Raw genomic sequence first — 27359 nt, forward strand, 5'->3', positions numbered from 1 at the left:
GTCATATTGAATTTTGGGACATTGTTAACAATGTTATTCAATGTCACATAAAAAATGAAGTTTCCTGTGAATGCTTTAGCACTTAAAACACAACTTTTTAACCCTTTAGTGAAGATGTGAAAGAAACTGTGGCCAACATCTGTACGTTTTATACATCAAAACATATGGGTACATTTTTAAAAGCCAAGGAGTAATGATTATACTGTAATATGAAATACACATGCATAAGGGGATGTATTCTTATCAAATATGTGTGGTGCTTGGTGCAACGTGTCAAAAAGCAGAGCAAGCTATCAATAGATGTTAAAATCTTTTTTATTATTCAATATATCAAAGCAAATTAATTCACAGCAAAATTGTGCTGAGGGCAGGCAGTGGTATCCAATTGAACAAATGAGCTCAAAGGGGAAAATCGGAGTTCTAGGACAGAGTTCAGAAGGGTGGCACAACTTCTCAGTTTTTATTTATCTTATTCATTTTTTATAGGTGATGTGGAGCTTAAATTTTCATAGTCCAAAGTTTTCAGACAGTAAAGGACTCGAAGGATGAGCATGGGTGCTAAAGTCGAACAACAACAGCAGTACTTATTGAACCAGCAAAACGTATTCTGGACGCAAGACCAGAGACTGCAAGCAAATGGAAGAGCATTGAATTTCAGAGCAGGAATGTGTAGTTGGTCTTTAAGCATGGTTGGTTTGCCTCAGAGACAAAAATATTGGTGTTATTACAGCAGCTTGAGGAACAGTGGTATTTATCAGTCTTGTCTTCTTGTTAGAGAACCTGAACCATGTAGGACCCTTGGTAGAGTTGACTCATTCTTCATATCAGGCAGTTTCAATGTTTCTTCTTGCTGGACTTCTCGATCATGGTCTCGACCACCATGGAAGTCTCCTCATAACCTTTAACCTTGCGACCGTTGGAGTACTTCTCCACAGACTCCACCACCTCCAACTTCTCGTAGCTCATGGCATCTGGGGTGTAGCTGCTTGAACTAGTGCTGGTGCTGCTGCTGGAACTGGAGCTGGTGCTGGCCCCCCTAGGCGCAGGCTTTGGAGTAGGCCCACTTGGCCCATTGTCGTCCCGGCTTTTCTTTGGATGAACGCCAGGTCCGGTGGGATCTTTGGGGCCAGGGGGGGAAGGGACTGGACTTGGATCTTTAGAGTGAGGTTGAGGCTCTATGTTCTTATGCTTACCTTTGCCTCCATTGTCCTTACCTTTACCACCCTTATCGTCCTTTCCTCCTCCTCCGTTAGAGGGCAGGGAGGGATCGAGAGGCCTGGGGTCTATTATAGGCTGAGGAGCTGGAGGTGCAGGAGCAGGAGCAGGAGCAGGAACAGGAGCAGGCATGATGGGTGCGTAAGGGTCATAGGGAGGCATCATTCCATCTCTGATAGTGACAAAAATGCGGCCGGCCGATGGTGTGGAGGTGTAGAAGCATGGATCCGGGTAGCTTCCATCGCCAGTGACAAGGACATAACGACCCTTGGTGTAGAAGTCAGCGATTGGCTCAGGCTTCTTGTACTTCCTCATTCTGTCTCTGACAATGTTACAAAGAGTGTCAAAGGCCTTGCTGATTTGAGCTCCATCTGGGACATCCTGTGGAGACACTCCAATGAGAACAGGCCTCTGCTCTTTTCTCTTCACCCTCTCTTCCCCCACTTCCACAGATGGGATCCCCTTCATTTCGTCATCTGGAGTTTCTCCCCCGTTTTTTTCTTCCTGGCCACTGTCCATCACATCTTTTGGGGTCAGCTCTTTCTTCTTCAGGACCTTTTTGGCCAGGATCTTCTGACGGGGCTTGATGCTGGTGATATCTTGGATAGCCTGTGTGATATCTGGATACAAATGAGCTCATAAGACGAATAGTTGGAACTGGTGAACTAAGAAATCACAAAAAATCAAGACAATGAGGACATTGCTTTGTAGGACTGATTCTCTAATACCCCCTTTCCAGCAAATTAGGGCTGGTTCTCAAACTGGTTCCATTCAGGATTCTTGAAACCTTGATTCTTGAAACCTCACTATCTAGCCAACCTGAATTGAGCGGAACAATTGTAATCAAGGACATGTCATCAATAGAGTACTGTCATTACATATACAAGCAAGGACAAACTATTCATGATAAGAAGACTATAACCTGCAAGACTTCAGTCTCTCTTTTCAACTTGTAGAACGTGACATGTACACATTGGTTTGCACTTGAAGTTGAGGAAAACCTTTTTTGTTCCAGCTGGGAAGCAGCTTTTCAGGCTCCAAACCTAATGTATTTTTGCTCCGAACTGTTTAAAATTAGGTGCACAAACCTGAATGGTACCAGATCCATGTTGGTAGAAAAGGAGTACAAGAGTTTTCTCTACCAACGGCAGCTGATTGTATGTGCATTCAACAGTGATTGTCAATGTAAACCAGCTGCGATGTGCTCATGGTGCCCTTACCTCTCCCCCTGCTTGATGCAGTGGGTGTGTGAGTGTAGCGGTAATTAGTGGTGAACAGGGTAATGGGAGTGCCAATTATCGCTGAATTCAACCTGCAGGAAACAGAGCAGTGAAATGTCAGCCATGCAACAGCCATGCACTCAACAGCTTTGCTATGCTGTAAAATCTGATATATAAATCAATATTATATATATTTTTAAAAAAGCAAACAACAGGACACTTTATAAATATAGCAAACCTGAAATGAAATACACATTGCTTGTCGTTGTGATAGTGTAGTAGAGGAAACATTTGTGATCAACCAGCGCCTTCTGCTGGCTGGTCCTGCACTCTACATTGACCTAGTTACAACTGCCCGTAAATGAACGAACCAAGGAGTTTACATTCTACAACAACACTCAAATTACACCCGCTTTTTTTCTCATAATGAAGTGCTTGTGAAGTGGTACAAGATGATCCTTTGTACTTCTTGGATATGTGGAGAAGCCCGTAAAGCAGCATTTATACCAGTGATACTCAACTTCAGGATTTGGTGCCAGGTGGCCCATTGTCCAACTTCTAATTCAAAATGACAATAAATTGATTCACAATGGTAGTTCTGTTTTGTACTTTAAATGTAAATAAGGTGCCATAGTGCATAACAAGCATATAAACAGAGCTTGTTTAATGTTATGAGGATAATTGTGATCCCATTAATGTTTATTTCATACTAAAATGGTGTAAATATGCTATTCATTCTGTACCTGGTAGGAACAGTTTATGTTTATGGTTAAAGTTGACGATAAATAGTTCCAACATTTGAGTGATTGCATGTCCTTAATATGTAACAACTGTATGTACAAGTAAAATGCAGTTGCAGCTATTTTCTGTCATATACGTTTCCAGTGTCAACCATGGTGCCAAGTTAATGTAGTTGTTATAAGTTTAGTTATGGCCCTGTTTAATGCTTATTCTGGAGAGAATTTTATAAGAATGCAACTCCTTTGACATGTATCAAAACTTGACCATGTATTGCCTTTACATTTCTATTGCAATTCACTTTACTTAGCCATTATTTCAGCCTTCAGTGAAGAGCCCCATTCCTCACATGCCATTTCTTTCATAATTAACCTGGCTGAAGTGAACAGTTATCCTCTTAAGTCAGGCCTTGCATGCCTGTGTGAGTGCGTCTCTGTGTTTGTCTCTGTGTGTCTCACAGTCTACCTGTTATCTTCATTCTCGATGATCCTCTTGTACCTCTCCAGCTCGTTCTCAAGGGATGTCTGGTACATGGCAAGGTGGCGACATTCACTGGTGAACTTCTCAAGGGACCTTTCCGCTTCCTCGATCTCCTTCCGCAGAGACTCGATTTTCTCGTTGTACATCTGGATCTCGTCGTCATAACTCTCCTGTGTGTTTTTGATGGTTTGCTCCAACACTGTAGTCTGAGAGAAGAGACAGAGGCGATGACTAATTAAGAAATTACAAAAACCCCTTGAGGCCCTTTAACAGTGCAATGCACATATAATTTATAATGCTGTAACTAGTTAGTATGTGTTGCTAATGAAAGTGAGAAATCAAGGATAATAATAAACAAGTAAAAGCATGAATTTATCAGTGTCCAACACAGGGGTTAACTTCACACTTAAAAAGTGAAAAAAAACTCTGGAAACTCACTTTGGAAATCAATGCAGGAGGTTTAATTGTGTGGTATTTTATTCCATTAAAGTGAAGCAGTGATGTGGTTCTTATTTCCTATGAGGAAACACTGACTTCATTAACTACCTCTCTGTCATTGGGTGGTCATTGCTGACATCTAGTGGTGCTTCTGTGGCTTCTAGCTATTAGTACAACACTAAGTGGGCTGCAGAGTAAAGGCCCTTTTAATACCTTGTTCACAACTGCAACACTTAGTCAACTAATTGGTTGAGAGAAATATAATGTCAATTCATCGTAGCAGTATTTTTCATGCAGAATGGCAGAGAAAATGCAGTTTTCAGCCTCTTGAAAATGGATATATCTTAATGTTCTTAGGAACTTTGTTTTTAGTTTTTGTAATTGTATCTTTTTCCTTTTAATTTTCTGTGTGTATGTATGTTTATATCACTAGTTAACTAGTAAGAGCTGAAATGAACAATTAATCTGTTATTCGATTGACAGAAAATGAATGGGCAATTTTATTAGGAAATCCAAAATCCACTGGTTTCAGCTATTCAAATGTGATTATATTGTTGTTTGTTTGTTTATTTTTGTTGTTGTTGTTTTTGTTTGGGGGTGGGAGGTATCTAGTCTGCAGATTTATCAAGATTGTTTTTACAACAATTTACAAATGTTATACTTTTTTTTAAAAGTTATAAATAGCAGAGAACAGAAACTGAGTCCTTTGAGTCATCAATATGTCTATCTGTAAATATTGGCTTGGTTGTAAAAAAAAAACAAACAAACACGAAACCTCCTGTTGTCATGGTGACCTACCTCAGTCTGTAGGCGTTGTTTCTGGGCCTGCAGCTGGCAGAGGGCGCTCTTATATTCCTCCAACTGACTCTGCAGCCCTGGCACTTTCCTCTGGGCCAGCAGCTTCTCTTGTTCCTTCACACATTGAGCACAAATCAATGACAACAGGAAGAGTACAATGTGTCTTAACAGCATAAAGGTTACACAGACACAGAGACTCACACGCCACCAATTCTCTTTCTGAAGTCTTCCTGTGTTAAAATGCTCACTTCTTTGATTTTTTTTTTAATTTAGGGAACTGTAACACTTGTTTTGCTGAAAGCAGTGCATTTTCTATGCTACTGCTATTTAAAAACGGGCAATGGAGTGTTTGTACAGTGTCCACTCACCAGTAACTGTTAGTGGCTGTTGTAAGAGTTGTAATGGTTTTACTGGTAGATCGGGCTTATCATATATTATAGAAGTTTTGGACCAATTTAAAATCTAAATCTAATGACTTCCAGCTCTCATTTCCATGTTTGAGATGCATCATTTGTGTTTATTTAATTCTAAATTGTGATCTTCAAATCCCCAAAGAATAAACCTGCTATAGTGGGAATTAAACAATTACACTAAATGTCATGTAATTAGTTACACGTGTGCCAGATCGTGTCATTGGCTAATGAAGTGAAATTAAAAGGAGATTTTGACTCTTTAACTTAACGGCAATAAACATAACTATGTAATTATGTCAACTGGATTTCTGGATGCAGACAAAGTTTAATTGATGGAGATTTCTCCCCACTCAGCCAACTTAAATATTGCTGTAAAAAACGCTAAATGCTATAAAGGCTAATGTTTTGTAAAAGCAGCAATTATGGTTAATTGTCTTACAAATTGGCAGGAGTTCTGTGTTTGTCACAGAGATTTGTCATCAAAATTGGTTTTGACATTAGATTTTTAGTATGTGTTTGTAAGCATGCTTTTAGCTAGTTTGTTCTTGTGAAATTGCAGTTTAGCGGACTAGCTTGCCTTTAGCCTGTAGTTAACGTAGCTAGCATAACATTAGCCAACAATGAAAGTACTATAGGCTATTGGATGTAATAAGTAAATTTCTTTTCTATATGAAAAACATTTTATTTTTTATTAATCCATTATCATGACATTCATGGCGCGTGGAAAGGTCAGAAGGTCAAATACAGTAGCTTCAGATTTGCTATGTAGCCTAGCCACTTCTCATAATTGCTACCATTTCTTATCTTTCATAACGTTTTTCCCCCCCAAAGAAATAACAGAGTTAACAATTTTTTTAAAATGTTCTTATCACCAAAAAATTAAACTGCTTGGCATGTATTAAGGTCTACCATCGGCTGATTTTAAAATGAGTTACTGCTATCCATAAATATAAAAAAGAACTGTGTTTTAAAATTGAATTAATTGAATTTCATTGAAAAATTGGTTGCAATATACTGTGTATATTTATGATAATTTACAGTCCTCATCAGATATATAGAAAAAAACAAAACATAAAGGGGTTTGGTTAAAACACAACTTACTGACTTACAACTAGTCGTTTCTCCATGTATTGAATCAGGTTCACCCTTTGTAAAACCAACTATACATACAACTGGACTATTGCTCCATAACAACTCCCTATCTGTTTACCTTCCTCATATTTACACTGGATTTCACCGCAACACAGCAGCCAAGAGCTGTGACTCTTTATCTGAGCCCACTGAGATTTAACTCGACCAATTAAACAATTTCTGCATCTAGAGCTGCATTGCATCTGAAAAATGTTTGTATAAACAAAACTCCAATCTGCTGTACAAATGCCAGTCACTATGGCACTGTTCCTCAAAAATCAGTATGCACAGCTGTTTCCCCTGGAATTTGCTTCATTATGTGTCCTCACACTCTTAATCTGCGGCTCTGTCCACATGCCCTGTGCACTGTCGGTCCTTGCACACACTCACACATGTATATGATGTATAACAGACGAATTCAGGCACAGGGAACCAATGGGACTGAGAAGCTGGTAATCTCATCAACCGGAGACTCGTAGCCTGGGCTGACACACATGCAAACTTCCCCCCAGGGGCCGCAGCACACACACACACACATACACGACAACATTAATGACCTCACCTCGGAGATGCCCACTGACACATTGGGTGCAAGGGGAAGTGTCTGGTTGATTTGCTGGAGAATGTTTACATAGGTCTGGATCTCTGCAAGGTTCTGTAGAAAGATGATAATTTAACAGGAAAACAAAAAAAACATCCTCATGCTCTGCTCACAAACCTCTTGCTTATTTGCTTTGCACTTGGGTGAGAGAAGTATCCAATAAAAGGGTTTCATTTTGCTGAAATATCCTAATAAATGGTGCTAGTTTTTTTTTTTTTTTTTACAGCAAAAGAGAGTTTCTTTAAAAATCCATTTGTACAAGAGTCAGTAATAAAGCAGAGATATATTTCTTCTCTCCAGAGGGATACTTCAAAGCTCAGGACCATAAGCCATATTATTCATGCGAGATGACTCCCTTTTCTTTCCCACATAATATAGTAACAGCAGTGCCCTTTCATAGGCTATCTCAACTTTGCAGTCACAGATAAATTCATCTTCAAAAGCAGCATTGGGTGAAAATAAAAAAAAGGAAGCCACACTGGAAAGTGAATGGAAAGTATGCCTGATGCATTATGTAAAAGCCTCTTTTGGCTCAGCATTTTTGTGGCCGCTGTGTTGCACCTTCAACTGCACAGAAGGAAATATTTTAGTTCTTGTCTTTGCTCTGTGCTTTACTGTCATATGTCAATACCTGTGAAGTGCAGTGTTACATTTTCTCGGTTATCATTTCCTCACTCACACCAAAGAAGATAAACTGTTGTATAAGCCCCTAGGTACATCATAACACATCCTTTGACGCCCATGCAAGGTTTTGTGCCTTGTCATTTGAAGAGTAGCAGCTTGAGGCTAGGACTCAGAAAAGCAAACACATTTGTCTAAAATACTTTTTTCAATATTATTTCATGTGGATTAGGGCTGACTGGAAGTTCATCCATACAAAATTTACTACCCTGAGATTAAAGATGCCATAAAAAAAGAACAATATGAGCATAATTTCAAAATGCAGTCACCATTTAAAGAGCAACATGTCAGATAAATAAACTGCTTTGACAAGAAATATTAAAACCATTTATCAGTGAGTGACTTTTATGGGAGCAGTTTCTGAAACCTGTTGAAAATGACTCAATAATGTGAGTGATTATTCACTGTCAGGGCACTGTACCTATCTTTGCTTAAGCATCAAAACATACTGCCTATACACATTGATAAGGACAAAACACTCTCTTCTTTGCCACTGACAAAGCAATTAATTTCTTTAGTGTTCTGTATTATCAATGCTAAGTTATATAACCATCATCATTTTTAAAACAGGCCGATTACACATAATAATAGCATTTAGCCAATGCTAATTTGCAATACTGTCTCTCTGTTGTCCCTGTGTGACCTGAAAATGTAATTATTTTTACAATTATTTCCAACTGATAATACGCTTTGAGAGAACTGTTAGGTCACATGAATTGTGTTCCTATACATAACAATTTCCATAAGTTTAAATGTGATATGTATATAGAACACTGCACTGATGTTTTACAATCCAACTGCACCTTTCTATATATTCCTTGACCTATAGTATATCCTCAGCACATTACTTGTATAAAGGTAACTACAGCTTATGCAATATCCAGAATGCAATATCACAGTCATCTGACTGCTTTAATAGGCCACAGCACATGCTTGTTTCTTTTATTCATAGTGAATATTTTTTATATTTGTCTATTTTTGAGCATTGTGTGATACGCATGCATGCATTGTTAGGACTGCAGTTGAATTTTGTACTTGTACTCTGTATAATGACAGAACAGGAATGTATATCTATAAAGAGATATAAAGCATTTTTGATGAAAAATGTTCTCTGCTAAACTATCTGCAAAATGCTAAGTGGCAACCAACCTCATTTGTTTTCCACAAAAATCCACTCTTGCAATAAAACATAAGTTCTTAGCTACATATGTGTTTTTTGAGTTAAGCAAAGATTGTTGTCTTGGTTAATATTCTATGTCAAGTGTCAATAGTGACTTGTATCATGAGAGAGGTTTGCTTTATTTAAATATGACCAAAACTTTAACCAGAGTGCTTTTTGATACCTCAAGCCCATTCATTTCACTGTAAGCAGTGCATTAAGGCTGTAGCTGCAAGGACTGAAGACAATAATAAAAAAGAACTAAAAAACAAAAACAAACAAACAATTACATAACTATAATGGCACCAATTCAGTGGAAATGTCAGTCCTCCCATTTATTTCAGTGTAAGGAGTGCATTGAGGCTGCAGCTGCAGGGACTGAAGGCAAAAAAACTAAAACTAAAAAACTAAAACAAACAAACAATTCCATAACTAGTGAGTCCTTTGCCATTGAATTGCTTGTCACACAATAAGCAATGTGATACTCTCACACAGCTACAAAGCCCTGCACCAATTGATTGAATAATGGCCAATGGAAATAAATATGCAAAAACAGTTACAAAGATCTGTCTGTTAAAGTAGGTGTTATTAAAATGCCTTTTTAAAGGTATTTTGAACATGGCAATTACTCTCCTTTTTAGTTGATTTTTAATCATTTACCATTAACGCAACTGACCTTCTTGTGTCTATCTCTGGTGGAATTGATGTCATCCTGCAGGAACTGTGATTGGATCTGGTACTCCAGGTTTCTCAGCAGAGCACCGTCAGCCTCCTGCAGGAGTAGAGAAGTACAAACAACAATAGGGGACCCGATGGCAGTGCAATGAGTTCATTAAGAGAGAATGAAATCAACTCTGCGTCATACTGGCCATTAAAAACCACTTAGGCTCTCTGTGGTATGTTCAATCCAAATGACTTGTGTTAAATATTTTATATTCAGCCATTTTCACACTTTTGCACAGTCAAATCTCTTTTTCAGGTTAAAAAGATACCACATTATGTTAATAATTTCACATTGTTTTCTATCCACATGCAAGTTGTTTTTTTAATGTAGGAGAATTCTGATGCAGAATCATTAAAACACATTTCTGTTTGTATGACTGTGTAAAAAACATAATTAAATCCATACAGTACCTTGTTTAATTGTTCCAGTGTGCCCCGTAGCTGCTCTTGATAATCACATTCATTTCTATATCTGAAACAGAAATAAGACACCTCAATTATGCATTATGTAATATAAAGCAGGATGAGGTACAAGCTTTGCTTGAGCGTTATTACATGTTTGTTTTGTGTGCTGGCAGTGAGACAGAACAGAAACGATCTTGTCCTTGAAGTGCAACACCTCCATGTTTAACGTGAGCAACCAGAGCTGCTTCCTTATTCCTCTTAACTCAATCAATAATGTGTGGACGACTCGCTGCCTGCAGACTGCTGATTACACATTATTGGCAAGTGGGTGTAATTAAAGAGTTGGTTCAAAATAATGTTATGTTTCCATCTAGATGCCCACATTTTGAGGCTTCTGCCTCTGAGACTCCTGCTACTACATCAATATGACTGAATTTAAAGGAGTTTCTTTTGTCGTGCTCACAGTATTGAAGTTTACACTAATTAATTCACAGAGCTCCTCATGACCAGTTTTCTCTGGAACTATTTGTACCACACAAACAGACCCTGTTAAAACTGTTGACAGTGTGTTCTGTGGGTTTCCCAAAATAACAAGGAGACTCTTTCTAGGAAGAAATGTTGCAATTGATTTTTTTAATGTTGCTTCATGACATTACTATGAGGATTTGTTTTGGGGTTTTTTTGCTTCATTTTTGTTGTTGTTTTTTTTAAACTGATTTGGGTTAACTGATCCTTTAGTTTATCATTATTTCAACTCTAGATTTATACACAGTCTTGCTTTATGATTACCAAACATGTTACAGTATTCAGAATAAATGTATTTTTCAGCAAGTTGTATGATTACCTTATGATTAATTTATGGTTTAGTATGCTTTTTGATTTTTGGGAACGGACATCTTCACATCTTCAACATTAAAGGAACATTTTTACCCCAAAAACTCAACAGTAATGTCTCTTACTCCTACAGCTATTTTATTTTTTGTTCCAACACAGCACTGCTCACAACAAATTCTGTGGATTATCCTGAGTTCTTGAATTATTGTTCTTTTTGGGCTTTGAGTACCACAAACCCAGTGCCATCAATTAGCATTATATTGAAGAGAAGGCAGACATCTCTACATCTGATATCTCCAACTCAGCAACACACCAAAACAATCTAGATTGATAAATAGCACTACGGGTAAGAGGGAAAATTTGTATTTTGATGTTGGATTGAACTGTCCATGTAGGGTTCTTTATCACTTCCTCTTATTTCTGAGAACATACATTTCTACTCTTTCCATCTCTAAAGTGGATAAATTCATTACTCTCTTACTTGCTGGTGAATTCATCCAGCATGCGGCAAGCATCTTTCAGCTCTCTCTCCAGCTTGCCGTGGTCAGAGGACAGCTCCCGGATTCGCCGCCTGTTGACTTCAGTCTGCTCTGTGAAGGCCTCCTCCAAGCCGCTGGCCTCTTCCATCCGCTGCAGCGTCTCCAGCTGCTTGCGGAACACGGCATTGCGCTGCTCCAGGACTCGCGCTCTGTTGATGTACCGGGCAAAGCGACTGTTGAGCTCCTGAAGGCTCTCCCAGCCCTGGATGGCCGAGATGCCTGCAGAGGATTCAGAGTCTATAGGTTCCTCATCGAAGACATCTGAGCGCTCATACTTTTCCTTGCGCACCTCGTGCAGGTAGCTGGTCTTGAACATGGTGGTACGCTTCCCTCCTGTGGGTTGGTGGTATCCCCGGAGTGCTTGGTCCCCTTCAGCACCTTTATTGTGTGAAAACTCGGGTGCTCACCCTTGGCTGTCTCATGCTAGACTAAACGCTGCACAGCACTGGCTGCTGGCGAAATAGCCCCCAAAACCTCCCCCTAGCTGTGGCCACGCGTGCTACGAGCCTGGGGCCTTCCAGGGTTTATTGTTGCCTTTGTGGGAGAGATTAGAAAAGCCATGCTGTTGATGACAAAGCAGAACCACAAAAACAAACAATTGGCTGGCCCGCGAAAGCACTGGGTGGTCACACACCATTATTTTGGTTCTTAGTCAGCTGCTTTCTAGATCCCTGTTTGATATGGCAGATTGGATGGTGGCCCACCACAGGACAGAGGGGAAATTTCCTGCAGTGCAGTTTGTGTGGACTATCACTGCCAGAAGTGGCTAAATGGTGACACACTGGGTACGCTGACAACAAAAACAGTTGTTGACAAGTGGGTACTAAGTGTATTTGGGTTCATGAGCTTAAAAGCATTGCACAAGGTTCCCCTAATTACACAAATGTATTCATATTTGATGAAAAGCAGGCAGCTGGGCCTCCTGTGAGACCATGCAACCATTGTTTAATGGTTGTTTTGTCATTGCATTCATTCAGTCATTAGTAAAATACATTTAAAAATAACAATAAATTATGTACAATTACAAACTAAACATGCAGCCCCGATCTAAATATGAATAAAAGTTTCAATCTTTTTTTTTTTAGAGCCCACATTCAAATGCAAAGTATGTTAGAACACTTTGAGTACTGCTGGGGTGATGGCTCCTAACCTGTAATAGCTTTTATGTCCTTTTTTTTTTAAGTAACAAGAATGCTCATTGTTTTGTGAGAGTAAGAGAGAGTGATAGAAAAACAAGAAAGCAACAGAAGAACTTCTGCTTTGGCTCACTCTCTGCAGGCTGCAGTGGTACAAGGTCAGTCAAAATGTCTCTCTGGACAGATCCAGCAAGCTGTCTGTAAAACAGCTGAATGAAACACATGTCAAATGGCTTCACATCAGCATTTCAGCGCATTTTGGCCCCAGCAAAGCCCACAGCTTCAGGGCAGACTGTGACAGCAAAGCTGCCATATAAAAAATAAGCTACTAAACAAATACTTCGTAATGGATTTAAACTAATGCTGGATAGGTAATTTCTTTTTTCAACAATAGATTTGTTTTTTCTTTCACAATCACATTTATATGATCAAATGATTGTGACCAGAGAAAACATGAGGACCCTGCCTTGTATCACTAAAAAGCATAAGATTAACATGCAAATTGCTTATGTCGGTTTGCACGTTATCACTATCTCTAATTTGCTTATTGTGTGTCATTTCAGGCTGCAGCAATACAAGACACAGGTCGAGTACTTTGGAACAGGTAACATAGTGTAAAGAGAAAGTCCACGTTGGGAGGTGGATGAGGTCAAACAAACACGACTTTAATTCACGACCGAAATTCAGCGTTGACTTATTTACTTAGGCCATTTAACTCACATACATGGTTTAATTTTTGTAACCGACGTACCTGTTTCAACCCATATGCTGATCTTTTCCTAAACCTAACCAAGTAGTTTTGTTTCATAATGAAGTTGTTCTGTTTTAACTAAAACACAAAACAAAACATGTGGAAATATATATACGTATATATATATATTTTTTTTACGTAAAAAGCGCTAGAGCCCCATCAGATCATGTTGATAAAAAGGTCATGACCGTTACCTTCTCCTACCTGCTGTAGTTTTACCTATATGCAAATACTTACTTGTTAAATGAGCCAATGTAAATAGTTTGTGAAGAAAGAGTCTACAAGTGCAATCGACAGGCACTATCATGAAAAGCAGTAAAGGTGTAAATTCAAAGCCATCCTCTAACTCATATCCCCCAGTGGTTATGGTTACCATATCTCAGCACAGTCACATGTGTGGCATATCAATCATATATAATATATTCTACTTGAAAAGACAAAGAAAAAAGGCATGACTTGAAATTACATTCACAACGCTTTTCTATTGTTCAGCATTCGGCACTTACCTTTTCCCACAGTACCAAGCCCGGGAAAGATCCCTCCACCTAATTAACCACCTCTCCAGAGATGCAATGTTCCTTGCCTGAATGAATCTCCAAGTCTGTACATGCAGTTATTTCAAACAATAAGCACAAAGAGACATACTATACTTGCAGAACATAGTAGTTGCACGTTATTGCATGATGCACGACATACACCGGTATGTCACTGACATTTTGGTGTGAAATTGGTTTGAAATCCTTTTCCAAATTGTGAACTGTGGCAAGAGGAAATGTGCAGTGATGTTGAAGGTCACCTTTAACCTGCAGCCAGTTACAGACCTGATTTGGAAGCTAGTCACAAACTGTGTATTTCTGTGATTGGGATAGTAGGAAGGGCTCCCACAAGCATACAAATACACCCCTGCGCACCACAGAAGCAAGTAAACCCGACTTAATATTCAGTAACTTTCTGCCACACAAGTGCATTCACATGTAGAGACAGAATGAACAAGCAAATAATAAAGAAATACATACATGTTTACCTGCTTAAATGTTCAAAAAAACACTAAGGTTCCTTTGTAGCACCAGTCTTGCAGCCGGGGAATGAGTGCAATGGAGTACAACAACACTTTCATCGTGAAAAATCACCAATAGAAGCTTCTAAACCAAAAACTACATAATCGCCAACCAACAATACAGGATTCCCTGATGTTAGCATGTCGCTATATGAAGCGGAATAATGATCTGTAGTAGTACTTTCTGCCATGCATTATCTGCAATATAAGCTTCTAAAGCATAAACTGCACGACTAAGCGTTCTGGCAGAAATCTGATCAGAAATTGGGGAGAAAGCATGTTAGCATGTAGCAGTGTGTCATTTAAATACTGCATAACTTAAAATCTGTAGTGTCACAGGGTAAATATAGAACTTTTTTTGTAATTCAACTTTATTAAGTTTTCATGTAAAAAAACAAAAACCCTACAACAATAGAGTAGACAGCATTAGTATTATACAGTACAGTAATATGAACTAGAAAATTTCCTCTGGGGAAATTCTGAAAGGGCCACGGGGGCTACTGCCGGTGTGTGTACACTATGATGAGATTCTTCAGAGATTTCAAACTATGCCTTTAACCTGTGTGTGTGTGTGTGTGTGTGTGTGTGTGTGTGTATCTGGAGGAGTGTGCGCACTTACGCGCGCATTTGTGTGCGTGTGTGTGTGTGTGTGTGTGTGTAGCTAAAATCGCATGAAGTTACCTGTGTGTGTGTGTGTGTGTGTGTGTGTGTGTAATTAAAATCACATAAAGTTACCTGTGTGTGTGTGTGTGTGTGTGTGTGTGTGTGTCTGTAACTGTAATCACATCAAAGATCAAAGGCAATCAGATCAAAGCAATCAACAGAATTAACTGACACCTGTTCTGGCACAGTGACAGCAGAGGTGGACAGACTAGAATTTCTGGCCTCGAACAGAAAGCATTTTTTTGCAAAACCATAATACCTATCATTGATCCGAATTCATTTTAAGCGTCCTGAGTTCTTCCTGAACGTCTACATATGGGTTTTTTCTTTTTAAGAAAAATGAAAAAAATAGCTTTGTTAGAGCGATCTAAAAAAACTGTTACATCTCCCTTTTTCAGATATCTTCCTGTGTTTTTAATATGGGCCCCAATGAGGCTGTTGGTGCATGTTGGTGGCGCATCTGTGCATCCTACGCCCAAACTATAACTCTGACAGCTTTACCAGAGGATTGTGAGTGAGAAACAAATTTTCCTACGTTTCTATGTATAAATTATCTCTGTAGAGTGGAATTTGCGGCCTGGAGCGCAGTTTTCAAATTTTTTGACAATTTTTTCTCTCCCTCTACACTCTGGTGATGATGTCACACACTGTGACACGTTCAATACACACCCATTATAATCTCAGAATTTCTCCAAAAATGATCATGGTCATTGAACAGGGATTGATAAAAAACTATATGACCTATCGAAACGTGGATTAATACACCGATACACAAGACTTGGGCTACTGTTTAAAGTTCAAATGGAGTCTCTAGGTGAAATTATGCTGGAGAAGTAGACGTTTAAAAATCTCCAGACGAAATTGCGTCCGGAAGAGGAAGAAGAAGGTCAGAATTTGATGCCATCAGCAACTTTGTGTGGTCCCCTAACAGCCACAACCTTGGACATTTCGTCATACTCAACCCCTTCCCCATGTGGTCTGTAACTTTTTCCCAGAATGGTTTTTATCAGTCTGCATTTGAAATCCTGTATAGTTTAGAAAAGGTGAAATAAAGGGTGAAATAAAACCTTTGTATACATTTATACTGAATAAACTTTTCCCTGGCCTCGCATACATACTTTCCTATATTTGACAGTGATTCTAACCAATCTTCTTCACTGAATTCACATTTTAGGTTTTTTTTGCCAAATAGCCTTCAAATTGCTACATAAGTTTTTTTGTAACCCTATAAATATTTTATAGAACCCAGATGCTCTGTGTGCTGAGCTTGGTAAGTCCAAAAAGTCTATAACTTGGTTTGGACCTTGAATGAATTTACCCTTAGTGATACAGTCTCTGATTTGTAAGTACCTCCAAAAATTCCCTTTGCTCCAGGGCCAAACTTCTGCTGCTGCAAGCTTACGTGAGCTTGAGAGTTTAGAATAGTTGCTTACAGGTATTATTTTTTACATTTACATCTGTATTTTACACTTGGGCCATGCTTATTATGAAAGTCTGACATTGAAACAGTATATAAATGACAGTTTATATATTTGAAAAAGCATATAAGGTTCCCTTTAATGACTGATTGACATACTATAGTTTGGACGTCAGTGTCTCCAGCAAAACTGATACTATGCCAAAACAGACTGTTTCTGTAAAGATTTATACCCCAAATACATATTTGTATGGATTCTGTTTCACTGCTGCTTATTCCCACATAACATTGTCACCAATGAAATACTTGAGCATCTTTCCACCTTCAAGCAGAAGCCATAGATCATAGGTCTTGTGCATATTCTCCATGGCTGAAGAGAGAACACCAGGATCACACTGGCTACTCTGTCTATATTCATCGTTACGAGTGGCAGTAAATCCAAGGTTGGGATTAGAATGCTGTCGAGAGTTGGAAATGAAAGCCTAGTGTTTATCCTGCTGGTCAGGCCTCCTGGGCTACAGTGACAGACACTAGGGATGCACAGCAAGTAGCCACTAATATTTAGAGGGCAATAAAAACTAACAGAAAAATGCATCTCTTCTGATCTTCAGGGTGGAAATGTTCAGGCTGCTTGCAGAGAAAAGCAGGAGTTTTTGTCTTCCTTTGTCTATAGTAGATGAAAGAAGGAGTTGTGTCTCTTGTTATCCATTATTATGTTTAAAGTGCACTGACTACGTCGGCTAGCTCTCAAAGTGAGGACACAGAAAGCTATCTCACCGCTATTGACAGATGATTGTCAGAGGCGATACAAAACCCAGCAGTGCTAGTTTTCCATCACAATAAAGAATTGATCCTAAAAAGTCATCAGTGCTGCTGCCACTGCTTGTTCATCTGCTGTTCAGGATGGTTAACCACAGAGATAAGGTGGTGACAGCTTTCTTCAGCTATATTTATACACTGACCGCCAAGCGGGAAAAAAATCTCACTAATCAGTGTCGTAGATTCAAGGACTACTGCAGTTCATCATCAACCCACTCATACCAATAAAACTGATTAAAAATGGAAAGAATTTCCAATTGAACATTTTTTATACAGCGGAAATGAGGCATGGTTTTCATGAGAAAAGATATACCTGACATCTCATACGCTGATTATTTTTCCCTAAGCACTAAGCAATCAGTGTCAGTAACAGTCATTGGTATGAATATCAAACAGCTGTTTTAAAAAAAAAAATTATCTGAGACCAGCAGAGGACTCACAAACAGCGATGACAAAAGGAACCCTTAAGTCCTGTGAAGTGCTATGTACGGGCAGGCTTATGACAAATTGATCCTTAAAAGGATGAGCTTTAAAATATGTACATTTTAAAAATCTGTAGACTCCTACAACATGTAATCATTTCAGCCACTTGCAATAATAGAACATTAAAGGTGCAAATATAGATTTAATTCTATTCTATTTCATTTATTTTCTTTCACAACGGATACGTTGAGGTACTTTAAATCGTTTTATCTACTCTATTCTGTTCTATCAATCTATTTGGTTGAATCAACAATTGCAGTTGGTCAGTTAATCCTTTATTCAAGTAGGCAGTCTCATTCAGTTCAATATATTTTTTCGCAAAGTAGAGTTGTATAACTGGAGGAAGTCAGAAACACATAATATTATTTTCTCCTTTTTTATTTCTCTACAATGAAAACTTTCACACTGATAAACTGAGCATGGTACAACTCAATATTCACTCCCATTAATTTTCAATAAAACATGAGCAAATTGCTTTGCAAGGCATTGTGGGTACCAGATGGAACTGAACATAAAAATAAGTAGAGGGGTCAAAAGTTGGAAAAACTCAAGTTAGTGTAAGTCATAAAGCTAAAATGAAACCTTAACTCACAATAAAAATCAATGCAGTGGCATATATTAGCTAATATCCTCAATGGTGGTCTTGTTGGCTTATGAAGAGGCATCAGTGTTGTAATAACATGTTAAAAAGTTTCTTGTAGCTGCTTCAAGTGGCAGTACACAGAATTTTAGAGCATATTGATTGCTTGCACATGCCTCTCTCTGGCATCAGCAGCCAACAGTGCTAACGCCACTGTGAACAGTCCTATCAATGGCAACAGTGGGGACGGAGCCAATAGTATAACCTGAGGGGAAACAAGTGGGTGGCCATTATGCTTCTGCATTAAAGCTGTGGTTTGAGAAGGTGGTATCAGCAATAACTGCCGTATAACAGTATAGAGTGGAAGTGGGACACTTACTGGGAGTCAGACGCCCAAATGGCTTGACATGCTACTAGAAAAATTGGTTGTATTTATTGTGAACAAAAAACAGAGAAACTCAGAGCTAACACTATAACCATAGACTGTATATAAATAATGGACGTAGTCACCGTGACGTCACCCATTGGTTTGTGGACTGCCCGTTGGAAGCCTCGAGTTCAGCGTTATACTCGTCGCCATCTTGCGTCGCCATCTTGTTTACGATACGCGGAGCAGACCATAATTGGACTGTGGCGGAGCACGAGGGATCTGACGACACTGACTACAGCCTCTCTACACCTCAACCTGACTGAGAGAAGTAGCTGCTAATTCATGTTAGCATTAATTGGAGCATTAACTGGGATGTTAGTTTTGGCTAGCAAAAAAACAAAAACAAAATGTATCTTTCTTACCTCAGAAAACTGAGCAGCGACTCCTTGGAGTGTCTGTTAGTCCAACCAAACACTGAACAAGACATTTTTACTGAATAAAACGTTCAGATAAACTGTCATTAAGTGAAAATACAGTGTGAAAGGGTCAAAGTTATGAGACCAAATTGGTAAACGTCCTCTTTTCTATCTATATAACGTTATATATAACTTTATTGACACGTTTCCATGGATACGCATTGCTCTGCTTCTCTCCTGGTGACGGCTCACCTTGTCAGTGACCTGTCAATCAAAGCTAGAAACGCCCCAAATCATACGATTCTTTATCTTCTATTTTCTTGTAAATGGGGCCATTATTAGAACTATTGACATCAAATTGTCTTGAAGAAGATTTTTTACTAGCGATTGAGACCATAATGTTGTCCCTGAAAAAATTTTCTGAGGTAATAAATCAAGTGAGAAGTTTTCAAATTTAGCACTGAAATGAATGGGCAGATTTCTTTTGCAGCCAAACTTAGCCCCCCCTACTGGAATTTTCGGTGAATTGCAGGCTTAATGTACTTCCTGCTGGCCTCCATGCTCAGGCACGGAGATTGCCGCCTGACTATAACCTGAGGGGGAACACATGGATAGCCATTATGCTTCCGCATGAAAGCTGTGGTTTGAGAAGGCGTTATCAGCAAAACTACCGTATATCAGTATAGAGTGGGACACTTAGCGAGACTCAGATGCACACGTGTCTTGACATGCTACTAAAACAATTTGTTGTATTTATTGAAGAACAGAGAAACTCAGATTAAAACACACACGAAGGAAGCATATAGCGTTATGCTCAGCTAGGGACGCCATTACTCCACTAGATCTTTACATTAATTGCTATATTAATGTTCTAATCAGCGTGTATTGAATTGCTTACTTGTTGGTCTAAGTTAGACTTATTATCTTGTGAGAATAAGTGTTGTGGTTGTTTGCAAAAGCTGAGTTTTTTTACCTTTTAAACTTTAGAGGCTCCGTATGGTTTTAATAAACAATGTTTATATGAGCAAGAAAAATGTATCACCTGTGAGATGATCATGGAGTGAATGGCTGTGAACACTATTTTTAGAAGTCTGTTTCCTCATTCTGTCAATCTTCTTGTCAAATCTTGTCAGATCTCGCGCACCTGTATTTATGGACATCCGTGCAGATGGTGAACTTTTAACTGTTTCAGCCCTTGTGAACTCTTACCCGTGCACGCGCAGAAACACGCGCGCCTCTCTCACACCTCCCGTTCTTCCTCCACACTCGCATTTCTCACTTGAGGCTCAAGAGAAACAGACGCAACTTTTTCTCTTTTTTTCACTCCTTCGAGTCTCTCCGGAAGAGAGAGCGGAGCGGAGTGACAGCAGATAGAATCGATGTGCAGGGAGGCTGGAGGAGCGACCTTCTGTCTGCACTGACTGTATACTGTCTAAGAATACAGCTTGGTTTCACACATGACACACAGCGAGTAATTACAGTCTTTTTAATTATTCAGTGACCAAAAGTCGTGGGAGCTACTGCAACGTTTGCTGGTAAGTGTCTTTTAAAATCTATTTTAATTCACTGCTCTTTACTTCAGGAAACTCATTAACCATTACTATCTCTTATAATAAAGAAAGAGAAAGCGTCTCTCATCTTTAAGTCTACATTTTGAGTGTTATTTTTACTCCTTTGGTTTAAATTCATACTGTGATCTCCCTTCAGGATTTGATCATCTCTAACAGCTTAATGCTCAAATAAGACCCCTGTAGCCTATTGGAGCCAAGCTATGTTTTATAAACTATAGCGGAGCCTTAATTGCTTCTAGTTCTGCAGATTCTTTGCATGGAGTTGCATTAAAATAGCCAATTAATGATCTCCACAAACATTACCTTGTGTCATTTATTTTAATGAAGCACTTCTGTGGAGATCACATTAATGATTGTAAAACAAGCTATTTGAGATCATGGGTCAAACCTTTTTGAGAACATCATCATCATATCTCTTTCCACCTTTTATTACACAAGTGTGCACCAAATTTCCCTTTGTTACTGTATAAATATAAATCTGGTATAATCTAGTTAATGTATTATTTTTCTTCCATTTGGTTTAATATTATACTTTTGCCTTATATGCTTGCAGAGGAAGTTAAGTGACCATTTTGCTTTAAATCACATCCCCGTCATCACTGAGCCTAGACTGTGACGTTGGCTTGCTGTAAAGTGACAAGGTCCTCATAAATTACATGGCCTTGGCTAGATATAATGAACTTACCTAGTAAAATCACAAAATATAAAAGAAATGTCACACATGCCAGCATGACTGCGCCCCAAGCACTCAGATAATGTAATTTGTTTTGTCACCATGAATCCTGATCCTGCATGAGTAATGCTGAGATGGGAACTTTCTGTTCCAGGTGAAGATGTGCTGCTGTTTCCAAAGAAGAGTCAGCCTCTTCAAACTTCCATCTGCACACAAACATTTCAACAAATAAGCTGGTGATAAGGAATCATTGCTACCATGCGCCAAAAAGCATAATTTCTCACCTAATTTGTTGGATCAAATTGGCCCTAAATACCATTTTTTCTTGACTAAAATAGAAGTGTGTGATAAGAAATGGGGGACTCCAACATCAGCCACATGGTAGCAGCTTATACAGAGATGCAGGAGAGTCTCCCAGCAGGCAAGTTGGACCACTACATGGACAGCTATGATATGGACTATGGCATCCCTCCTGATGAGATCCCAGACACAACGCAGGGCCAGGCCTTCTTTGTGGCCACCATCGTTATCGGGGTGGTGCTGGTCTGCATCATGCTCGTCTGTGGGTTTGGAAACTTCATTTTCATCGCCACGCTGACACGATACAAGAAGCTGCGCAACCTCACCAACCTGCTCATTGCCAACCTGGCCATCTCGGACTTCATCGTAGCAGTGGTGTGCTGCCCATTCCTGGTGGACTACTATGTGGTGAAACAGCTCTCCTGGGATCATGGATTAGTCTTGTGTGCCTCTGTCAACTATCTGCGGACAGTGTCACTCTATGTGTCCACAAATGCATTGCTTGCAATTGCATTTGACAGGTGAGTGTGTTATTTTTATGTTTATTTGCTCAATCCAATAAAAAGGCAAAAGGCAAGAAGTCTACAGAGATTTTAATCAATAATGCTTTTATATGGCAACCCTCTGCTCTCCTCAAAGGGCATCACAAAGACCATATAAATCAGGTCTTCGGTCATCTTTATCGATATAACATCCCAGTCATTCGTTGACTTTCCATATCCAAGAGATTTTTGTGTGAGTCATGGAGAAACTGATGCTTTTTTCCGTTTTTTTTAGAGGCAACAGATGTAACCATTCGTGCTCTTTTAAACAGAAATGGTGACAAGACGCACCAGATGGTTTGTTATACAGAACCATATCAGAAGTTGTCATTGATAACTGTTTGGAATAGGTTCTCAAAAAAAAGAATACTTGACAGGTTATTGGATGAACCATCTGTTGGTCAGCCTTTCAAGATGAATTTCCATGTGATCCTGCTGCTGTCACGTAATCCTGTGGTAACTCGAGAACTCAGCTGCCATGCATGGTGACAGAAATGGCTGTATTATAAAATAAATATTTACTTGATTACACATTTGATTTAGCTGAACTACCAAGCTGTACACATGTGGATCACAAAGAAGAAGATATACTTTCTAAATGATGCAATCCATTTCATGCATGAACTGGCATAATACTGCACCAGGGATTGGTCTTTTTATGCACATTATCATTCAAAGGGCTGCTTCAGTGGCTGTTTAAAAACATGCATTGAGTCATTCTTGTAATGCAATTATTCTGACAACAATCACCTTGCTACTATGTTTCCTATGCAACAGGTAGACATCCTGTCACGATGATTGTGTATACCCTCTATCTGTTCCAGCTGCATTATCTATTTTAGCACCCCTCTGGCAAAGGTTGAAATATGCATACTTCAAACATGCATCAAACAGTGACAGGTTGAGCAGGAAATCGTGTTGTTTACATACCAATGGATTCAGCAATATTAATAAGATATTAAAGCAATATGTCATGTATATGAGAGAAACGTTTCTGTTTTTTAATCAATGAGCATGTTCAGATAATTAATAGGTGGCAGCACATATGCACATGTTCAATAGGCATTTTTCACAAAGGACATAGAAGAGCACAGGTCTAAATAATAAAATCAATTGTGGCTGGATTTAATTTCACTCTGTGTTGCGCATGCTGGTTCAGAGTCAACAGAGCCATGTGATTACGAACACCTGAGATTTTCAGCCTTCAACAAGTGAGATTGTCAGTGAAATGGGCCAATATTCACAGAAAATACAAAGGCCTGATAAATGATGCTAAAGACTTTGATTGCTTTGGAAGAGGCACGGATCCTACATACAGGGTTCTGTAAGCGTTGATGAGATCTTAGTGACTCAAATTGCTATTGATTTTTGTGCCGCCTTCCTTTTGGCACATAATTTTTATTGACTATCTACCCCATAAAAGTTTAGTTTTCACAACTACATGAATAGAAACACTGACTTCTAGTGAACCCAGGTCTGCAGACTACAATCTCTACCTCCTGACTTTTCCTTGCACTACACTTATGTCTCATCACTGCCTTGGATCACACACATGCATATATGGAGACACCTGTCTGTATGCACGAGTGCACACAGCATCCATAGGTTCACAATGAAGCATGTCGAGATGCCAAGTGAGGCAATTTAAACGTGACGTGAAAGCTGGCTAATGAGCATTTAGTGTGGCAAAGTGACTTTTTTAAAAATGCGTTCAGCCAATAAATTGACTTTTTGTCAGTCTACTCGTCTTAACCACAAACAACAGCTTAGCAAGCGCAGGCTGTTATGGAGAATCCACAGGCCTGCTGCCAAGTTAATTGAAAATTTCCCTCTTTGTCGTTGGTCCTCTGTATTTGAATGTGGCACACAGACTGCATATTTAAATACAAAGTGTATTCTAATGTACTGTAAATTGTAATGCTGCAGAAAATTGAAATAAATATAAAATGGCTTAAAAATCCTATAATAATTTGATTATGTTGGTAATTTAGACAGGGTAATTAACTGAAGCATTTAGAGAACATTTATTGCTTTTGCAACAAATTAAAAGCTGTTGGTGGACAATCTTGAGCTAAATGTCAATTATCGACACGGTATATATGTTGATAAATTTGTCATATAATTAAAATAATGTTGCAGATTAACATTTAGAACACAAGTATGTTTTTAACTTAAGTGGAGTGTCTGCGAACAAGTGGTGCAGTGATCAATAGAGAAACAATGGAAAGCTTTTACAGCCACTGACTGATTTAGTTTTCTGACCAAAATTAATCAATTCTTTAAACTGCAGCTCATAAGAAAATATTTTTCCACACTGCATGAAAGTGTCAATGTTTGTCTGCATGGAAATATTCAAGATGTCTTGTTCATAAGTTCAGACAAACTATGCCAAAATTCAGCCCGATGTATTAAAAAAAAAATAATTTTTTTTGGGGTATTAAATAGAATAATAAGTGATTTGTTTGACTGGATTAATTATGTGTCATTGTCTCAAATTTGTCCACATTGAAAAGGTTGACCTATTAATATTAAAATGTGATATTTTCTGTCTTTAAATATGCTATGGTTGAAATAACAACTGCTTTCAAAAGATATAGATGCAAACAAAGCTAAAAGTCAAGAATAACTTACATTTTGATGTTAGTTCATGCATTAGTTACCGCTTGCTGTAAGAGATTGTGCCTAAAGTAGCAATAAGCCTCAACACCGTTTGACTCCATAAAAATGACCTTCTACCAAAATAAAATATTCAGTTCATTGAATAATAGAGCACTTTGAATTAAACTTTAATTTTCCATGAGTGACTGAAAGCCATTTGCCTAATCTATTGACTTCCCAAAGCACTTAAACTACTCAAAAAGTGCAGCCTGATTGCATTGTATTACCTGTTTATTATCTTATTATTGCAACAAAATGTGTCTGTTCTTCCAGGTACATGGCAATCGTCCATCCTCTGAGGCCACGTATGAAGTACCAAACCGCCTACTGCCTGATCACAGGAGTCTGGATCGTTCCCATTCTGATATCGATTCCCTCTGCCTACTTTGCCTCTGAAACCATGTATCCTCACGGCGGCACCACTTCGACTACTCATAAAGTCTTCTGTGCCCAGATCTGGCCCGTGGACCAGCAAGCCTACTACAGATCCTACTTCCTGTTTGTTTTTGCTGTGGAGTTCGTTGGGCCTGTTATTGTCATGGGAATGTGTTACATGCAAATTTCCCGCGAGCTCTGGTTCAAGAACGTCCCCGGGTTCCAGACGGAGCAGATTAGGAAGAGGCTGCGTTGTCGGCGCAAGACGGTGATGGTTCTGATCGGGATTTTGACGGCGTACATCTTGTGCTGGGCGCCGTACTACGGCTTCACCATCCTTCGGGACTTCCACCCAACGCTCATCTCCCGCCAGAAGAACTCACTGGTGGCCTTCTACATCATCGAATGCATCGCCATGAGCAACAGCATGATAAATACTTTCTGTTTTGTAACCGTCAAGAACAACACAGTGAAGTACCTGAAGAAGATTGTACTCCTGCGCTGGAAGTCAACGTACGCCCCCAGTAAGACTGTGGATGAGATGGATATTAGGACCTCCTCCCTGCCTGTGACAGAAGTGATTGAATGTATCCACTTGAGGTGAATAGGAGAAAGCCTTTAATGTCACAGTCATTTAGATTCGGGCTGTTGATAAACTAGTTGACAGTGATGGTTTTGACATGGAACATTTCTCAATTTTGGAAAGTTATCAAGCAAAATGGAGAGCATTGTTTAATGGGAAAATGTGCTTTGTTAGTGAGTAGGGTTGCAAAGGGGTGAAACATTTCTGATAAATGTACACAAACTTCCCATGGCAAATTAAGCTGGGGAATTTGGGAAATATTGAAAATAAAATAAAAAACATGACATTTCAACAGATGCATAAGAAGAACTTCATCAAGTTTAAATTAATTTATGTATACAATCAATTCTTTAATTGAACAACAAAAACATGAATGTTGAGTTAAATATTACTCACCCCCCTGACCACACCCAAGTAAAATGACCCTCCCTCTCCAAAAATCCCCTAAAAATCTAATTCAAAATGTTAAATGAAAAGAGCCCCTCTCCCTCCAAAAAAGTCCCATTCAACATAAAAAAAAATGTAAATGTTGAACTGAACATGTGATGGAAAAATGCACAGTGCATGTAGGGGGCGTGGCCTCATTAGGGGTGTGGCCTCAGTAACCTGCAGTAAGCAGTGTGCTATGTGCATGTGACTGAGGAATAGCAGAGATATTCAAGTGTACTTCCATGAAATCTGGAGGTTTTAGTCAAGATCATGTTAAATATAGTTTCCCCAACTATATTTAAGTTCCCTGTTAAGGGCCAACCTACTTTGAAAATTGTTGCAACCCTATTAGTAAAACGTTCATATGGACCTTCTATTCGAGGTAATCAGGAATGTAATTGTTGTGCACACTGTGACTTTACACTGTGTCATTGTGAAATGTTGTAGCATGTGTATACGATATATTACATGTAAGACTTTTAAATACAGCTGCTACTGCCATTATTGATTTGTGATGTTGACTACAGTGTTTACGTAAGTTTAATCTTTCTATTGCCTGTATCCATTTTGTATTCAGTACTTCTCAGTAGATTAATTATTGTTTTGTGGAATATGGAGTGTTGAGAAGGTTTATTCACAGGAGTGGAAAACCAACAAAGACATATCCTTACGTGTTTTGAATGAAAAAAAGAATTATATTTTCTTGCATATTTTTCCTTGAAACGAATCAATACAAATTGCATGTTTTATTTGTAAGTAAATTGAGTTTGTGTGTGGTTATGGTAATAAACAAAGAGACACTGAAAAAAAAGCTCCTCTTATTTATTAATTTAACACCCTTTACCCAAGCTGTCTCCATGGACTCCTTCATTACCAGCTGTGTATATTTGAATGGGTAACAGCATACAGTGTTATAACCAGTGTAAATGCTCATACTGTATGTATAGGTATGCACAACGAAATACTGACAGACTAAAGAACAACCTATTCATCAGCTTTTTTCAAATATATTACAAATGTGTTCGTGCCATCTGTGTGTTCTAAATAATTTAGAGAATCAGAAGCGGTAAGATTTTTCAAACACTGTATACCGGACCAAAGTGTTCTTAGACTCTGCACCTGTGGGAGATACCAGGGTCCTAAATACATAAGATAACGTAT

General features: G+C 38.8%; 2 protein-coding genes across 2 annotated transcripts; one reads left to right on the plus strand and one right to left on the minus strand.

The window, feature by feature from the left end:
* Nucleotides 1–299: 299 nt before the first annotated feature.
* Nucleotides 300–11691, minus strand: LOC131993411 (filensin). Its single transcript, XM_059359318.1, has 8 exons — nucleotides 11318–11691; nucleotides 10009–10069; nucleotides 9551–9646; nucleotides 6996–7088; nucleotides 4890–5003; nucleotides 3639–3859; nucleotides 2436–2527; nucleotides 300–1835 (listed from the first exon to the last, which is right to left on the minus strand). Exons 1-8 carry the CDS (start codon nucleotides 11689–11691, stop codon nucleotides 835–837), a joined length of 2052 nt encoding a protein of 683 aa, XP_059215301.1. The 3' UTR covers nucleotides 300–834.
* An 8741-nt stretch (nucleotides 11692–20432) lies between these two features.
* Nucleotides 20433–26283, plus strand: prokr1b (prokineticin receptor 1b). The gene is made up of 4 exons (XM_059359661.1): nucleotides 20433–20602; nucleotides 21466–21547; nucleotides 21650–22132; nucleotides 25085–26283. The coding sequence occupies exons 3-4, from the start codon at nucleotides 21666–21668 to the stop codon at nucleotides 25788–25790; spliced, it is 1173 nt and encodes a 390-aa protein (XP_059215644.1). The 5' UTR covers nucleotides 20433–20602; nucleotides 21466–21547; nucleotides 21650–21665; the 3' UTR covers nucleotides 25791–26283.
* The last annotated feature ends 1076 nt before the right edge of the window (nucleotides 26284–27359 follow it).

Source organism: Centropristis striata, chromosome 20 (assembly GCF_030273125.1).
Source record: "Centropristis striata isolate RG_2023a ecotype Rhode Island chromosome 20, C.striata_1.0, whole genome shotgun sequence".
Classification (NCBI taxonomy): domain Eukaryota; kingdom Metazoa; phylum Chordata; class Actinopteri; order Perciformes; family Serranidae; genus Centropristis; species Centropristis striata.

What these genes read in the sequence shown, in the direction of transcription:
- LOC131993411 (XM_059359318.1), bottom strand. Translation starts at nt 11,691, where the DNA reads ATGTTCAAGACCAGCTACCTGCACGAGGTGCGCAAGGAAAAGTATGAG. An exon ending in TGTCAGTGGGCATCTCCGAG is followed by an intron (nt 5,004 to 6,995) that starts GTGAGGTCATTA and finishes CAATGTGTGAAG; the next exon opens with GAACAAGAGAAGCTGCTGGC. An exon ending in ATCGAGAATGAAGATAACAG is followed by an intron (nt 2,528 to 3,638) that starts GTAGACTGTGAG and finishes TGTTTCCTGCAG; the next exon opens with GTTGAATTCAGCGATAATTG.
- prokr1b (XM_059359661.1), top strand. Translation starts at nt 21,666, where the DNA reads ATGGGGGACTCCAACATCAGCCACATGGTAGCAGCTTATACAGAGATG. An exon ending in CTTGCAATTGCATTTGACAG is followed by an intron (nt 22,133 to 25,084) that starts GTGAGTGTGTTA and finishes CTGTTCTTCCAG; the next exon opens with GTACATGGCAATCGTCCATC.